Here is an 18907-nt window from a genome sequence, read left to right on the forward strand (position 1 = left end):
AGCAGTCATCATAGCTTAATAAAGGTCGCCTCAGCAAATGTTGAGATAAATGTCTATATGAACACATGTATAAAAGTCCTAAATCAACTTATCAGATAATTTAGCTGTTTTGACTAGTATTATAGTGAATCTAACCAAACTGTTTATGGAAATATAAAAATAAATAGTCTTATACTCTTATAGTGATATTTTATGACCCCAAAATTGTCTTAGCTATTTATAAACATGTTCTTTTTATATATTAAATATATCAGAACATAAATTATCAATGAGACTATCTCAGGACCAGAAAGTCACCAAGTGAACAGAAAGTATACAAATTATCTAAAATAATGAACAGAAAGCTAAAAATTCAATGCACTGAGGGTAAAACAAATGTTGTCTCAGCCAAGTTCTCACTGTCATTAATCCACCAAATAAAGTGGCTAAATAACTTAATCATAACAATATGTATAGTAAGTGATACAATCTACATAAGAGATTTTACATACATTAGTGAACTCACTAATGGAATGCTGGATGGGGCCCTAAATCTGTAATAAAGTGATCGAATCTGAAACATACTTCTCACATAATGTGTGCATACAATACTGCAAATGAATATACTGCACAGAGTGATGAAAAAATATGCCCCAAAACACATATCCACCAATCTATCAAATAAAAACATACAGTGACACAAGAAAAGAATTTGGTCACAATTTTTGTTAGTGACAAAGAAAATAAAAACAGCTTAAAGATCCCAAATTACAAAATAAAACATCTATAAGCAGCTTAATAATGTATCCCAATTTAATTTTAAGTCAAATTTATTCTTATTGAAGTTTTCCAAATAGGTAGCCTATTTTAATAAGTTTAGGAAAAGTTCTTTCTTTTGCAGACTGTCCATTTCTTAAGACAATTACAATGCCAGAGATCAATCTACAAATCACATACTGCAGAAAACAACCACAGAACACAAAAAGTGAATAAACTTACAGTGATAGTTGTCTCACTTCACCCAACTGTTTTTCAGACTTAATAAAGTGAGGCTTTTGTATCCAGACTGTTAAAAGATACTGTGAGAGAATGATCGAACCATTACATCTATATAAATATTGTTCTTTTTTAAATGAATAAACCAAGCTTACCAATTTTTAATTTAAAATGAATGGTAGCAAAAATGAACATTGTCAAGTAAGGTTTTTTATCATCACATGGACATGACTGTTTTTCCCTCTAATAACGCAGCATGTTCAGTGGACTAAAGATTTTGGTGTGACTCAAATATTCAGTGCTATACCACTCTATAATGAACATCTTACTTCATAAAAAAGAGATTTGCACTTGGATCACTGTATGGTTTCTGTTTTTTCCTTATACTTGAGTCATAATTCAGTATCAAGCCTCATACACAGAAGAAAAGCAAAATCCACAGAGACACACAGCATTGGCTATGGTCAGAACCCCAATTTAAGTATGAGGAGCCCTTTAACATTAGGGTTACTCTATGTCCGGATTTTCCTGGACATGTCTGGCTTTTTGGGCCTCAAATCCCAGTCCGGGAGGAAATCCCAAAAAGCTGGACATGTCCAGGAAAATAGGGAGGGAGGGGCCAGCAGTGCTTGGCCGGGGGCCCCAGGGCCCGAGCCGAGCGGGAGACGCCGGGGCCAGAGCCTCTTGGCCTGGGCCGGCGAGCCACCATAAGGAGCCGCTCAGCTGGGGGGGGCCGGACTGGGCTGCACCTCCTGCCCCTCCCTCCCCCCGGCCCAGCCACAGCTTGCCTCCTGCCTGCCTGCTTCAGGCTTCCCGCAAATCAAATGTTCGTGGGAAGCAGGGGAGGGGCAGGGGAGCGAAGCGTTCAGGGGAGGGGGCGGAGTTGAGGCTGAGAAGGGGCGGGGCTGGGGCAGGGCTGGAGCAGGGGCGGGGCTGGGGGCGGGGTTGGGGCGGGGCTGGGACCCCATGGAGTGTCCTCTTTTTTGGACACTTAAAATGTGGTAACCCTATTTAACATCCACTTGAATAAATATACTCACGTGGGTGACTGTTTGCAGCATCAGGACTTATGACTGTATGTCTTCTTTTATGTGAGGAGTTTTTTAATAGCAGTCTAAAGGGGATTGGATGGCTTTGATAAACGTGTATGCTAAAGAAGAAGTTGTGAAGAAGATATCAGCAATCTGGTACTGGGCACCAATGACATGCCAAAACAAAATAAGGACCTTATATTTTACATTCGGTCATTTACTATGGCAGCATTGATGCACGTGCATTCAGGGCAGTAGTCATCCAAATTGATATCTGATATCAATATTACTACTTTTGGGATATAAAAAGGAGAGCAAATATCCAAACTATCCAGGGAACAGAAATAGAAAAATGCAGGTTACATCATACTATGAGACACATTTCACTACTGAGTATCTTTAACAAAGGCAGCCCTCATGCATAAAAGGAATAGCTACTGTAGTCATATAAAAGCACAAACAGCAGCAGGGGTCTGATGAGCCCTTGTCTATGACTGACAGACCCCCAAAAGAGAGGTGCTTCATACTCAACAACACACCTTCTAGAGATGAGGAGTTGACTAGGAAGTGTTGGCCATTATAATAGTTTTAAACTACATTAAGGAATGTAGTTCTGAAGCCAGGCTACACCCGGTCACTGAATCAAGTCTGAGACCTGTCAGAGGGCGTTAGGTTGAGATGCTCTAAAATGGTTTATTCTGGCAGAGCATGCAATATGCCAATCCAGTTCTGAAACCAGTTTTGCGTTCCACTGGTGCAGACAGGGCTTAAGAAGTTAAAGTGTTTCATTCTGATGAGATTAATCAGCAGGGATTGGCGATTGACACTCCTTCCATCCACGACTGGAGTCCAGGGAAAGATTTACTTCATTTCAATTAGAAAGAACCTGGCTTGTTTTCATTTGAAAGGAGATAATCTGATATGCCACTGTTTCTTTTGTAGGCCTGACAAGCAAGGAACATATGTAGTACTTGCAGGATGTGTATTCTGAGTGGAAGGGTATTTCATTTTTTCTTTCAATGATATATCACACACATTGATATGTGGAATGTAAAAAATCATTGCACTGCTAGGAAAAGATTGAACATCTCCTCTCTTTCCCGCTCTCTCTTTCCCCTGCAAATGAGTGTCCATTTTCTATCATATTTGCAGGGCTTAGGGAAAAAGGAAGAGGGACAACTCTCAAATCAAGGATCTAGGAAGTTTAAGTGACCTTCCTCCTATCCCACAAATAGAAAGGTCAAGGGAACAAATCAAGTAAATTGCTCTTCGATAGAACTTTGGCTGGAGTGCAGCTGAGTCTTATGGAAGGTGAATAATGGACACAAGAGGTTAGAGTATTACAGCATGGAAGGAATGCAAGGTGCCAGGACTGTAAACGGAACGTCACTCTGTTGTCACGGTGGACATGGTGATTGAAGTTGTGTGCTATCCTGCTGCGGAAGAGTAATATGCATGAAGGAAGATAAAGCAAGAATTGTATTAAAGAATTTCTTCCTTTAGTTCAGCTTTTGTGTCCCCTATTCTCCTACTTTTCTGTAGTAACATTTTATAAAGAAGTATTTCTGAAAGAGGGGAAGGTCCCTAATTTGACGTGTACCTTATGTACATCTACTCTTCTTATCTGTCTTCTGGAAAACAAACCCATGGGAATCTTTGTGCATTTTTCTAAAACAAATTTCAGTGCTGTTAAACAAACAAAATACAATCACAGTAATCTAGCACTCATGAGGAGAAAAACGGTGTAAGGGGCACAAAGCTCAGGAAGTTTCAACTCAAAGTTTCCTGTAATTTGTCCTTATTTAAGGATTTCCCCACAGATATCAGTATACCCCTGGAGGACCAGGGCATCTGCATGGAGGCATAGAATCTGCACCACTCGCTGGCTCCTCAGCATCAGTGACTTTCTCTCACTCCATCCAGACCCTCTTCACCACAACCGGACAGACACTTACTTGTAGGCAAGGCTTCCAAAGGTTGTATGGAGAGAGAGGGAGAAAGATGGCTCTTGGGCTCATTCCCCCTTTCTCTTATACTACATCTTTTAAGTGATATTTCCACAATTACCCTACCTTCTGTGGAACTTTTCTGAGGATACAATCAATATTTTTTTCAGAGTAAGGAAACTAGCTCTCTCTTGTGACAATTATTTAGTTAAATGCTAGAATCCACTCTTTTAAAAAACGGCTATGTCTACACAGCCTCTAAGTTCAGACTACGGGGGTGTGAATCGCAGCACGCACTAACGTGCTGCATAGTAACTCTCCTGGGGGGGTTGCTACTGGTGTGAACTAAAAGGTACCCAGTTCACATTAACATAGTCATATTTGAAAGAAGACTTAGATAACATGAACTTTACTAGATCCCTTTTAGTTTGTGCCAGCAGCAGCCATGAGGCGTGAGTTACTTTGCCGCATGCCAGTGTGCACTTCAACTCACACCCCTGCTATGTGCACTGGGGGGGAGGGAGAGGCTATGTAGGCATGCCCTTAAATTACTTTGTGTTAGTTTCCCAAAACACACTGGCAAGCGAGCCACATATGCATTTATTAGCACACTCACTGAAACATTATTTTAAGAAAAATAATTTTACTTGAACTTTCATTTACAAAGGCATTCTATTGTGGGCTAATTGTTGTATATGTGTATGTGTTCGCACGTGCTTTTAAGAGTGAAAAGATCACTTTTAGCTAAGGGTGATACCGGCCTGACTTTTTTTTTTTTTTTGGATTGCATACTTTTCTGAATCATTATAAAGATAAGAATCTGTGCCAATTTGATTTATTAATGCGAATGTCCGTTTACATCACTCTGGCAGTATAAAGGAACCATAGGTGGGTTTAAATGGCATTTACTTAAAGGCCCATTTACATTGCCAGAGTGGTGTATGGGGGTCTTAGTGTAAATGAGAGTCTGGCCCAGAAAGTCCAATATTATTAACAAAGGAAATGGTCACTTTTTGGTTGCAATTCAAAAATAATCTGGATATCTTTTCTATAAACACTTTTTTTAAAATGGACAAGCTATTATGACTGTGTGATAAATATCCTTTCATTTGGTGCATTCACAAGTTGCAAAGTTTGTACAGTTTTCTGATCATTTCTAATTTTTCCTTCTTTCAAAGGCCTATTTGAAACTGTTCTTCGTGGCAGGATACAGACCAGATCTCAAAGATCCAGGCAGCTGCTTGTAGAATAAAAATGTTATAGCCTTTATTGTTAAGGACACTGCATTTGATTTAGAAAGCTATTTTTGCTGTCCATTAACACTTTTCAGGCACTCAAATTTTGTTGTTTTTGCCTTTCTAAACGACCTATCAGTTCTGTGTGATCCAGAGTCATATGACAAATTTTCTTTTAAGCCCATTAGTTTCATTTCATATTAGTTCTACCAGGTCACAAAATGGTTAAATGACTTAGATCAAGTCAGTTGTAGAGATGGGCATGGAACCCAGAGATCCTGACTGGCAGCTTTCTTCTAATCACTCACCAATGCAGAAATTTTACCTCCTTGACGATCCAAAATTTTAAAGAAAGCCATGTGGTTTTTGGAATATGCATGCCAAAAGAAAGTGAACCACTTGTATTATATTGGCACCACACAAATCTCTGTTATTAATATTCAACAGGGTTTTGCTTAGTGCTTGTATGTATCATCTTCTAGGAATTCTGTTTTAAAATATAAGTTGGATAATTCACTTCAACTGTCTAATATCATCCAGAAAGAATTACCAAACATAAAAGGCATATTTTGTTGTATTCTATCCATACTTGGAAAGAAAGTGCCCCCAGCATCCAGAAAAATGTAGCTCTCCTAACAACCACACACATTTGAATGTTATTTGGCTTATTACAGAATGTCTAACTTTAAAACATATATATATATATATATAACATTCAAATGTTATTATTTAAATTTATAAAAACTGAAAACAAAGCAAGCAGGAGAAGCCATAAAATCTCCAGTGCCTGCCTCAACAGAAATTGGTAGTGATCATCTGCAGTTTCTCAGGGTCTGTAAAGCGAGGCTTTGAAGTTGACACTGCAGGCAGAAAGTCTTCATAGGTGAACAGGCAGTTTGAAAATAACTCAGGCAAACCATCTTAATTCTTCTAAAACTGACTTCTGAGTGGAATTTTTTTTTAAAAGTTAATTTTCAAGCCACCAATTTGTCTACAAAGAACAATATTAGCTAGTCATGTCAACTTCAAAGTCTCACAAGAGTTACTGGCTACAGCTGCACACAGGACACTTCACAAGCAAGGAAGTTCTTGTCCTCAGGCTCCTTATGTGTCTAATCTTTTATTTCATTTTTTTTTTAAATGTAAAGAAAAAAGTATGGGAAAAATAGTAAATTTATCCCTAGGGGAGGCTTGTGTAGTTAATAAGTATCAACTCATCCAGATTGTTTTTACACATAAAAATCCCACATGGCTTGGAACTACTACTGCTAGGCAATTATACTGCTCATTCTGTAACACATATTTTAGAAATAATGTTACATTACAAAAAAAAAAAGGGGGGGGGGGGGAATAACAAACAGCTAACACATAACTATATGAAATTGACCAAATCTAGAGTTGTGGGAAATACAGTTCTACCACACCTCCACACCCCACCCCACAACCCCATAGGGTTTTGTGGATGTAGGGCTGAGAGCATGGGGGGGGGGGGAGTGCTGCCAGGTTTTCCCTCCCTTTTTTAAGTTAATATTTTGAACTTCTGTTTACATGAACATACTGAACTGACTGGTCAGCCACAAACCTCATTTGGAACTGTAAGTATGCACTCAGGCAGAAGCAGAGACCCTCCCCCCCCCCCCCCAAAAAAAGGCAAATATTGCGTTAAGCGTAAACTACTAAAAAAATGAAGAGAAGTGTTTTAAAAATGACAAGGTAAGGAAACTGTTTCTGTGCTTGTTTCATCTAAATTAAGATGTCTAAAAGCAGCATTTTTCTTTTGCGAAGTAAAGTTTCAAAGCTGTATGAAATCAATGTTCAGTTGTAAACTTTTGAATGAATAACCATAACATTTTGTTCAGGGTTATGAACATTTCAGAATCAGGTGAAAGATTTTACACTAGAGTCACTGGATCTAATTTCAATCAGTGAATAAAAAATACTTGAAGTTAAAAGCAAAGTGTTGAAGAACATCAATGTTCTAAAATGGGCCTATTAGGAAAAAAATAAGAAAATTAAGAACTATCAAGAAACGTAAAGAAGAGAAACAAGTAAGTGGAAAGAGATGACCATGTCCAGTGGGTAGTATCAACTAACATTGGATGCTGAAGGAGATGGTGGATCTGTCAATGTTAAGAGAGATTTAGTTTGCCAGAATCTACAAGCTTCTAGAAAGTGTACATGGCTTCTGATATCACAATTCTATACTAAATTGGTTAGCTCATCTTGCTTTTTTTCTGCTGAGGTAAGACAGCAGTACACTAGTGAGTCTGATGATCCTCTATACTATTGTTGTCATTGAAATACAGCTGCGATAAAAACAAGTGCCTGTTTCAAGACACACAACAGCTCTTCAAAATACATTTTATTCAGGACCAGCATCAATTCACCTCCAAAATAACTAAGATCAATCACTGGTTATGCTATTATAAACAAATGAAAGATAAAAACTTGAATACTTGATAAGAAAGTTGCAACCTTCTTTTTATATAGCACAAATTGAGCAATGTTAAGAAATTATTGGAAGACAGAGGGAAAGTGCATTCCTACTAAATGTCATTGATTCTGTGTCTGAAAAAGAAAACCATAGAACATTAAAGTAAAAAATTCTAGAAATTTCAGTCAAGAAAGTAGAAAAAATGTGTGACACATGGTCTTGACCATTTGCTTAGACAACAAAAGAGAATTTTAAAAAATTGAAAAAGATTAAAACTTCTCAGATACAAACAATCTAAACCTCTGACATACGCAGCACACGATTTTTTCCAGTTGAGATATAAAGTAACACCTAGCCCAGTTCTGAAGATCATGAAAATTCAAAAATACTTCTGCAACCACCATAAGCTTCATGCGCATTGATGAAAAAACTGATGTCTCAGCTTCCCAATGACACTCTGGTGGAACTCTCAGGAAGACTGCGTGTTTATATTTGCATCCAACTGCCACAATCCTGAAACACGTGCTGAGCATAAAGAAGACTTTGATCAAAACACAACATGTATTTTACACAACAAGAAACTCTACAGAGAAGCACTACACTTACAAAGCAACTGAAAGTGGTTTCGAAGGGACTTGACAGATGACGCTCAGGCTGATGACACTGCTGCTGCAGTCTCAGTGGAAATCTGTCTTGATCTATTTAACAACAATGAACTAGAACCACAAAAAGACAATTCAAACTGATTCAGAGAAGTTCTGGAACCTTTCCATTAACTTGGCCAGGATTAGCTTTGGAGTCCTTCCACTACTGACCGCAAATACAAAAGCCATCAGGTGAAACATAATCTCAAATTCCTTAATACCCTTCTAGCATTTAAAATTGAAGATCCAGATTTCTACCCTAATTCTATGTCTATGAAGGCTGTTGTTACAAATAACAACATCAAAATGGTTGAAAAGCATGGAAATAAAACTGTGGAAAAACTTCATAATAGGCTAGGTACTGAAATACAAAATAAATTGGTGAATGTGTACTGGTATAGAAGGGAAGATAAAGAATAATAAGACAATAGTAGACCGGAGACTCAATTATTGTTTTTAGGCTTTACTTACAGAAAAAATGCCTTTTTATAGTATAAGAAAATATAATGAAAGAAATAAATCATAAAAGAAATACTATGCACTTGACATAAATCTTTTATGGTTCTCTCCATCTTTTTCTAGGCCTCCTCCCCTCTCCCCCCCCCCTCAAGAATAATGAGGGGTGTGTTTTTTTGAAAAGGGGGAAATTATATCAATCTTGACCAATACCCACTCATTTGTCTGTTAAGATGAGACTATTTGAAAAGACATGATTTTTTTTGCATTTTATAACAAAAATGGACAAAGCTAATCATATGTAGATATCATCTGAGCACTTACAAGGGAGTTTTTTCAGATGGTCTCTATCCAATCTCTGATGATGATAGGATGGTAAAAATGCCCATGACCAATCTACACTGAAGCTTCCACAATTGTTAGCACTGGCTGATCTACACAAGTATTAGGCCATGGCAGGAGAATTTCTGTAAATCTTCAGTGCAGATGCAGTCTCTGTGATGCTTTTGTACAGTAAGTCCCTTTTATTGGTGCTATGTCTCATACCCTGAAACTAACAGGGCGACTTGCTGAACGCCAGAGTGATAGTAATACCTGCTGAGCAAGACAGTCAGAAAGCAGTTTTGTCCTCTAAGAGGACAATATCTACCGCCTTTCCAAAGAACTGACCTGTCTGTACAGTGTTTTTAGTTTGATATGTTTTGTAGGTGAGAGAGGGTCAGTTATTGATCGTATTGATAGCAAGCATGGGCATTTAGAAACTGCTTAAACGTGCAGCAGCCATTTGAATACTTTTTGAGTGCAGTTTGACCTCCTGAAAGACCAGGATACAGTGACACTTCAAAGAAGTGAAATGTTTCATTCTCCTTGTAATCACCTGCCTGCTTTCTCACTTTTGTCACAGAGACTATAAAAGGAACTCAGAAAGATTTGCTGGTAGCTAGTTTCAATTTCTTTGTAATATTACTAGATAAAAATGATACGGATATTTTAATTGAGACAAAACGTAAAACAGTACATATACAATGCGTAAATTAATTGTGTGGTACACTTTTGGAAAACAGTAAATGCATTTTTACCTTTGTGTCATAATTTTGTAGGCATCTGGGAGGAAGCATTCTGTGTTTTCCATTTGGAAAGGGTCGGCATCACAAATCTTGTCATCTGTCCGTCCATAATTAGCACTCTCTATCATAATGACATCACTTCCTGGACACCGAAGGTCAATGGAGTAGCCTTCGCAAGACAGTTCCCTCCTAACTAAACCAAATGGTAGTGCTGCTCGGCTGAAACCTTAAAAAAAAAAATTAGGAATCAAATTAAAACAATGAGAAAAAACTGACAAAAGGAAAACATTTTCTGGCGTATGCATGGATGTTACACTTTCTATCCCATGCTCAAGGAGAGGAAAGTAACACAAGCCATTACAGACATTTTTTATCATATTCACAGAACATAGCTTTTGGCATTGTAATCGTATTAGCCTAATTGCAAAAGATCTTTAAAAATTCCTGAATGTTTTCCAAAGATCTAAATTCATATTGAATTGGTCCAGGGTCTCCCTTTTAGAAGCAGCGATAAATACAGTAATGAGGTATTGCCAGGCATAAGAGAAAATCAGAGTGAAGAAACGTTTTCAGAATTTCAGAATTGCTTGGTGGTTTCTTCTGGATTCTACACATTCTGGGCTTTAATTAAAAAAATGTTACAAAGTTAAGTTTTCAGTCCTTTGCACTGAAAAGCTACTGTTTTTACAGTGTAAATCAATGTGCTGCTGCTCTTTTATTGCACATTTGCAGAAAACTCAGCTAAACAACAGGGGAGAATTCTTCTCACAACCAATTCACATAGCTGCCGAGTTTTCAGAGGCAGGATCTTAACCTCCCCTTTCTCCACCCCAGGAGAACCTGTGTCTCTAAGGCTACGTCTACACTATGGGGGGGGGATCGATTTCAGATACGCAAATTCAGCTACGGGAATAACGTAGCTGAATTCGACGTATCTGACCCGACTTACCCCGCTGTGAGGACAGTGGCAAATTGACCGCCGCGGCTCCCCCATCGACAGCGCTTACTCCTACCTGGGCTGGTGGAGTACGCGCATCGATTCGGGGATCGATTATTGCGTCCCGACGAGACGCGATAAATCGATGCCCGAGAGATCGATTTTCTACAGCCAATCCAGGCGGGTAGTGAAGACCAACCCTAAGAAGGATAAGGAGGGGCAGCTGGAGGAGTCAGCTGGAGCATCTGGATAGATGAAGAAGTTGACTCGGTGGGAGTTCTAGTAGGGGGAAGTGCTTGGTGCAGCTGAGTGTGTAGTGGGCAGTGGCAAAAGAAACTGGTTGGGTGGGAGTGCCAGTGTCAGGGAGCCAACTGCAGCAAGGTCAGTCTCCTACCAACACACTGGGGCATAGCTGAGGCTAGCAGGGTGTTGCCTGATTGACTGCATATCCTGATTGGTGAACAGACGGAGCTAAACTACTATTTGACACCGTACATAACAGCCTGTAAGAGCTGCTCGGCAGACCTACATTTTAGTGTACGTACCTGTGCCATTTTGCATAAACTAATAGCACATTACTTGAGTAACAGCACTATGAGTAAGTATGTGAGTAATTTCTGCAATGGACTGCAGAAGTGTGCTGAAAAGTTCCTGCGTCCAATCAGGAAAATTCACCCCCTTTACAATTCCCCCCCCCCCCCCCCTCCCGAAATCATCTTCTGTCTGAGAGAATTCCTTAAAGCAAACCATTCCATTGAGGGTTTTTGAAGTAACATGCAATTATCTGGGGCACCAAAACCTAGGACTAGCTAATTCAATAGGAAACCTTTTGTCCTTTATCATCATTATGCAGTCAGTGTAGAGTTCTAGCATAAAGTAGCTATATGTCATATTCTGCTATACCAGGGGTTCTCAAACTGGGGGTTGGGACCCCTCAACTTATTACATGGCGGGGGGGCTGCGAGCTGTCAGCCTCCGCCCCAAACCCCGTTTTGCTTCCAGAATTTATAATGGTGTTAAATATATTAAAAAAGTGTTTTTAATTTTGGGGGGGGGGGTTTTCGCACTCAGAGTCATGCTATGTGAAAGGGGTCACCAGCATAAAAATTTGAGAACCACTGTGCTAGACGTACAAAATTTAACATAGATCAGATTGCTTTGTCTCCCTGACATAAAATTTGAACCCATCATCATCTTAAATTGTGGGATAAGTTAGATGATTTGATAGTACTAAATAACTTCTTTAAAAACAGTAGATACTTTTCGACAGCACCACAGATTTTTTTTTTTTTTTTTTAGCATTCTAGTAAAACTAGTAACACACTGTAGTACGGTTATAGTTAAGATTCCATAAAGGTTTCTGGTGTACACTAAAGGGTTAGGTATTTCAAGAATTACCTAATGTTTGGTACTCTATACTCTGAACATTTCTCTCCCTTCCATAAGCAAAACATTTGGAATAATATACAACTATTATACACATACAGTCATTAAGTGATCAGAAAGATTTTTGGTTCAGACATTTATTACACACATGCAAGACAGCATATGAATCATTTGGTATAGTCTATTTTAAATATGGTGTATTGCAGGGGTGGCCAAAGTTACTAACCCTCCGAGCCACATATGATAATCAACAGAAATTCGAGAGCCGAGTGTGCTTGCTGGGGCTTGGGGCTTCAGCACTGTGGCGGGGTGGTGGCTCGGGTCTTCTGCCCTGTAGAGAGAGGGTTCTGGGGGTTTCAGCCCCACGGGAAGCACCTGCTGAAGCCCCCAGTCCCAGCAGGTGTGCGTCATAGGGATGAAGCCCTGAGCCCCCACAGGGCTGAAGCCCCTAGACTCCTCTCCCCACTGGGCAAAATCCCCTAGGCCCTCCACCGGGTAGAAGCCCCAAGCTCCCCCCGCCCCCCAGTCTGGTAGGTGGGAGAATGGGGAGGTGGTGTAAGGGGCTCAGAGCTGCACTTCAACTGTAAAAGAGCTGTGGTTTGGACACCACTGGTATATGTATTAATACGACTGGCATAATTATTATTTATTTACAGTAGTTCTCACGCTGTGCTATGTGTTTTCCAACCAAACACAAAGAATGCCTAGTTTGTGCACCAAAGAGTTTATAATAATAAATGCATTGTAATAATAATACATAGCTAAAATTCAAACAAAGACAAACAGACAAAGAGCAGGTGGTGTAGCACGTGCCATTTTGGGGCATTTGGATGGGGGCATTAAAGAGAATATTGTCAAGTCACATACACACTGGTTCCTTATAGTCATGGTATCAGAAGTATGTCTTTAGAAGAGAATCAAAAGCAGAGAAAGTAGTGGCTTTGTGGATCAGCACTAGAAGAGTGTTCGCAAAATGGAAGAAAGCGCAGAGATGACTGGTGGAGAATTTGAGAATAGTGGAGTAACTGGAGAGGCAGAAGAGACAAGAGGTGACAAAAAAGACAAGGCCAAATAAGTACAGAAGGGCAGAGTTATGTAGAGCTTTGAAGGAAAGGACAATAATCTTGAATTTTATGAGGTGGAGAAGGAGAATCCAGTGGAAAGATTTAAAGAAAGAAATGATATGGTCAAATTGACGGGCAAGAAAGTGATCTTGGCAGTAGTATTTTATATGGACTAGAGAGGCATTCTTCCTATTGTGTTAGTAATCTGTGGATTAAAACTCCCATTGAATTGAGATGATGAGTTGTAAGATCTCCAAAAGACTTGTTTCTTTTAATCATGTCAATCTGTAAGCGAAGTCAGTTTACACTCATCCATTTTAATATTTATTAAAAACAGAAGAAAGAACGGTACACTTTAAAAAAAAGAAACTTGAAATTAAACTTTCACATCATCCAAAAGTCGTGCCCCTAGGTTTGACAGAACATATGATGCATGGCATCAAACACTAATATTAGATCTTTGCTAAATCTAGTCACAATGGGCCAAGATAAAACCAGAAGGTCATGCTCTAGTCTCTGATACATGAGTGTGATTCAATTACAGTCGACATATTTTGATCCAAAGTATATACACTTTAGCTTGTGACTCTAGCCTGTATATATTCTTCCTTTGCAACAAATTACTGCAGAGAAGCTACAGAATCTGACCATTACCCCATTCTGTGTCCCATAAGGGTGCAAAATGGGCAGAGGAATGAGATCCCCACAGATGCATATAACAGCTCCTCCAAACTAACCACCATGGGGCCCCAGCCATGCCAGGACTAGTAATAATGCTGCCAATGGTTGCCATTCCTGCATTCTGTGATTCTGAAAATGAATTCATCCAGGACAAAGTAGGGAATTAGTTAATTCTGCCTATGCTGCCGGATTTTTCCTGTGGCCTCCTGGCAGTTTGTAGAGGAGCGTTAGATGGGTGCAGAGCATCTTGCTTCTAAGAGAAGTTAAAGTAGCTGACAGTGTGTGGCTGACTGAGCACAGTAAGCCACTCCGTGTTTGCAGCATCAGGTCAGACACTTCTATCGTTACAGGGATGGTACTGAAAATCATGCTACATTATCTATGATGAATACAGATCGTTACCCTCATTTATATTTGCAACAGGAAATATACTGAATCCTAAAAATTCTGTACTGATGTTAGCTAACTGCAAATCTTATATCTAAGGGAAGTGGCAAATGATTTAAGTATCACCAATTATACATTGACCTATATTTCCACTCCCCCTTCCCTACATGCATTGCTCTATATTTGGGCTGACATTTCAAAATATTAGACAAGCTAACATCAGGTCACTCATTGGGTAACAGAGGACACTCAAATTATATTGTAGGATGCTACTTTGCAGAGAGAGAAGGCGGTAAAGCAGTGTGTTAGACAGGGAGGTCCCTCTATGGAATTTTTACAACACAATCACCATAAAGTAAGCAAAAAAAAAAAATTAAAAGTCCTGTAACAAAGTTGATGTGATCTTTATTCTAAGCTTCATTTATAATCTTTTGCTATCAACAAAGAAAAAATAAGCATTTCAACAAGCAGAGTGTAATTCAATCCATCTTACAACCCTGACAATCGAAGAAAGAACTAGTGGGAGGCCTTGTGAGTGAAAAATCAATATTGCAGCTTTGTGCCGTGCAAATGTGAACACTGCCAAATAGCAGTGCTTAGGGTAAAATGAACTGTTTTGCTCCATTTTCTCCTCTCTGAACAAATGATTTTGAAAAGACAGCTTTTTTTCCAGTGCTATAAAATGTCAAGCAATAACGCTCTGTGCTTTTGGTGAATGACTGGAATAAATACCTCTTGGCAACAGGTGCAGTGACTTAGGACTGAAATACATTCACATTCAGGAGATAACTCTTGATAAACTGCTACAGGATGGAAATTTGAAAGACCAGGGTTTTGCATCATTTCAAAGCTTTTTACAAGTAGTATGCTACTCTGACAATAATTACTATTGTCACTAGCAACTTTATATCTCAGGTGCACTTCCAGCCATTAATGTTTTGAACACCCTGCTTTACTAATGAATCTCCATTCAGTCTGCTGCCTGGATGAAAAAACTTTACAGTGCCACGCACATACTATTTTGTTAGACTGCAAATCAAAACAAAAATAAAAATCAATTTTCCTTGTTGTTTTTGCTAATTGCTTCCAGGCTAACCATGTCCTGGATGACACTGCTCATGATGTCTAAGAAAGCACAGTGCTAGCTGACAGTCAAGGACCTTTACAGTACTGGGGCTGTGACTGCAAGCACAAGCTAAACATTAACTCAAGTAACAGCCTATTGCCAACTGAAGCATATGCTACCTCCAATTCATTTGTGTTTATATATTTTAATCAGATTTCTTTCCTAAAATGGAAAGGAGAAAAATACTTAATGAGAAAAAGAACAAGGTTGCTGTCATGCTGAACACTCAACTTATAAACAATTTTCATGGCAAACATATGCCTGTTGCACATTTTACTTGCTCAAAGTTCAGCTGAGTGTATTCATTATATCTGAAATAATAAAATAAATCTGCTCTTCTAAGATCATGTTTCCAGTTTCAAGTAAGGCTAAAAGTAAGTTAATGGGGATTTTTAATGGTAGCAGGCGTTTCTTTGTGCATATCTATCATTGAGTCCAAAGAATAGTTTGTAAAGAAACTTTCCCCACTACTTATTCCTATTTAATTGCAAACTGAAGTACACATTGCAGAAATCTAATTTGCATGCTCTGCTTTACTAAGTAGACATAATGTGATCCACACTATGCTAAAAAATTTTACAGAAGTTTGCAAAACGTCATGTTCTGCCTCATTTACTATCCTGTTGTCAAGCTACTTAATCCAATTAAAGAAATATTTTGTCGGTAACAAGTTATCTAAATTAATAAAAGCACAAAGAGAAGTTAATAATACAGTTTTGTGCCCACTCGCATACAATCCTTTTGAGTTGCCAATATTAACAGAATACAACAAGCTTAATATACAAAGATTAAAAAAAAGTTACCTTGGAATTTTTCCCCATGTAAAGAAAAAACAAAAAGAGTAATATTACTGGCAACTATGAGTACTACTTGCGGTTAGAACCTTGGTAAAACTTAAACCACCAGTAAATCTTCCTGGAAACACAAAATTATTCAAAGCGAAAGAGTGCAGTCGTTGAAGGTATTATGAACATGAAACAAAACTGACCAGGGTGATTATAAGAATGAAATGTCAGTTTTTGTGTTATTTGGCTCTTATGGAAAGGTCTTTCGGAAAGAGCACCTCTTTTCAAGAAGAACGTTTACAGTTGTCTCTCTCACAATCGTTTATTTTATCAAATCATGAAATACAATTCAAGTTCCAAACAAGACACAGTGATGCATGTTGAGCAGAATTTCAATAATAACTTGTTAAACAAATGCAAAACTTGATGAAAAAGGTTCTTTTATTATCCAATCAAAACAGGATAGACTGGATGAGAATATTTTGTAATTCTGCATTCTATAAAAAAGCAGATATGTATGAACAACTGTGTTTAGAATCCTTCTCCCTACTTTTGAAAGAATGCATTATGTGTTTAGGTATGAGAGAGAGAGACACAGAGAGAAGAGGGGCAGTTTACAAAAATTATGGGAATTCATAGCATGGGCTCACCAAAGCATTTGTAAAGTCATGCATCAAACCCTCAGAATCCAGAAATTCCTCACAGGATCGAGCTAACACCACCACGAAGGGTAGTCTCTCTGTCCCTCTCCCCCCCCCCACCTTTGGGACACACGTGGCAGTATATATTTTATACAAACAAGCATGTTATTTTGTTAAACAGCTTCTAAATTATCCAATACTGGTCAACAGATCATGCTTTGCAGTAGCAAATACCACAAAGATATAGGCAATTTAAATGACAAGTGTGCTATCTAATTCTAGCTTCAAAGGAAAAAATCGTTCTGGCAAGCATGTCTATTAAAAGATTACATAGGCACAATAAGAGCTTCTGATACTACTCCGAGGTCTGGAGTTCACAGTACTCAGCTCTCATTTCAGTGAAATCCACTAGATAAAATGTAAACAGTATGAATCAACGCCACAGTAGACAACAGCCAGCTGTTCCAACCAGGATAAAAAAATATGCAGAAAATGACCCCTTTTTAAAATTGGTTGTCCTGCCATCATCTTCATATAGAGAGTAATGTTTTCACATCAGAGATGGAACAAAGGAATGTATCTAAAAGAGCATCTAGAGAGAAAGGATTATTCACTGCTGAAAACCCATTTTAATAGTCCAACTAAATGTAAAGCATCTTATTTCAATTTTTAAATCTTTTTTACCTGATTGCTAAAAATGATCTACTGTATAATTCTGATGAAATTACATGACAGCAAAGACATACTTATTATTTGAACTTTAACAAAAGGTTAAAAATCCGAATATGCCACCTGATCCTTCAAACCCATACTCACATGAGTTGTCTTTACTCTGTCATTCAAGCAACAGTTCTACTTCAATGAATTACTCTAATAAGTAAGGACTACTGGCATGAGTACAAGAGTGCTGCATCGCACAATTAGTAATGACTGAATAACTTATCTGACCCCTTATTTTATTTTACAATCCCACTATACCAAATCTGGAAGCCTTGCCCTTTGAAAATAATAATGTGCACTTACTAGCAATTTTCGTATTCAAAGCACTTTACCAACATTAAGTAATTAATGACAGCTTTTCTCAACAAACTCCTCAGATGAAAGGACTAAAAAATGGAATTATTTTAATATGAAATCTAAAAGTCATTTAAAATTTGGAAAACGTTTGTCAGATTTTAGTATATTTCAAGGTTTGCTGTAATAACATAATTACAACAGTTGGCAATTTTGTATAATCATATAGCAATTTTGTATATACATAAACATATAGCATGGAAGCCTCTTTGAGGCACAGCCTCCAACAGAATTCTGGCTTCCACTTCACTGAAGTATATTAGAATCTGCCTTTCATAATCTCTTTTCCCCTGTCGTTCTCAAAAACAATCCTATGAAGCAAAACATGATTTTTGAGGCCTACCTGATTTCTGCACCAGGAACTGGCTGGGCAGTGGAACCCATTTCTTTACTGTAACTGTGACAGTTCCTTCTGCATGTGGTTAATTATGGCGGATACCTTATTTAAATTCTCCTAGGCAGCTCTCTCTCCTTAATCAAGAGGGCCAAAAATCTAGCTTTCCATGGCAGCAGACTTCCATTTTTCTTTCTTTAAAACAGCAAGAGAAAAGAGTGCTAGATTGACAGCTCCATAAACTGAAGTCCTCTAATCATCCAGAACAAGTACAGCACAGACAGTGGCAGTGCAAGCTTTCCTACCCTACTCCGGCACGCCTCAACCTTATTCTGAAGGGAATCACTACTATGGGTAAACACACAGACTTGTCTTCATGCCCATTTAATCCTTCACCTGCCTGCAGCAATTGCCACAAGGGTGCTAATTAACACCACACTGTGGTGGTGTTTTTTGCACTTGAATGCCACTGCACTGGAATTTGATTGAAACCACCAATTAATTCAATAAAAGCCACCAAACCAGGCACTTGACTCTGGCAATTTCTGATCACTGCCAACTTGTGGTACATAGGAATCACGTGACCTAAAGGTGAAACACTTACTAAAGGTGAAAAAGTCCCATTGAAATAAATGGGCATATGAGGTATTCAATCCTCACACAGGGCCAAATTTTATGCTCAGATGTATGCGCATCCCCCATTT

The 18907-nt window shown here is 38.6% G+C and overlaps 1 protein-coding gene across 24 annotated transcripts in view; it reads right to left on the reverse strand.

Annotated features, from left to right (window-relative positions):
- The window catches only part of ADGRL2 (adhesion G protein-coupled receptor L2), a 194649-nt gene that overhangs the window by 77058 nt on the left and 98684 nt on the right, over window positions 1–18907 (reverse strand). For all 24 annotated transcript variants that reach the window (XM_034779316.1, XM_034779315.1, XM_034779311.1 and 21 more), the window contains exon 3: window positions 9801–10014. In XM_034779316.1, coding sequence (XP_034635207.1) covers window positions 9801–10014 — 214 coding nt within the window. The remainder of the gene's footprint in view (window positions 1–9800; window positions 10015–18907) is intronic.

The sequence above is a fragment of the Trachemys scripta genome, chromosome 8, assembly GCF_013100865.1.
Source record: "Trachemys scripta elegans isolate TJP31775 chromosome 8, CAS_Tse_1.0, whole genome shotgun sequence".
Taxonomy (NCBI): Eukaryota; Metazoa; Chordata; order Testudines; family Emydidae; genus Trachemys; species Trachemys scripta.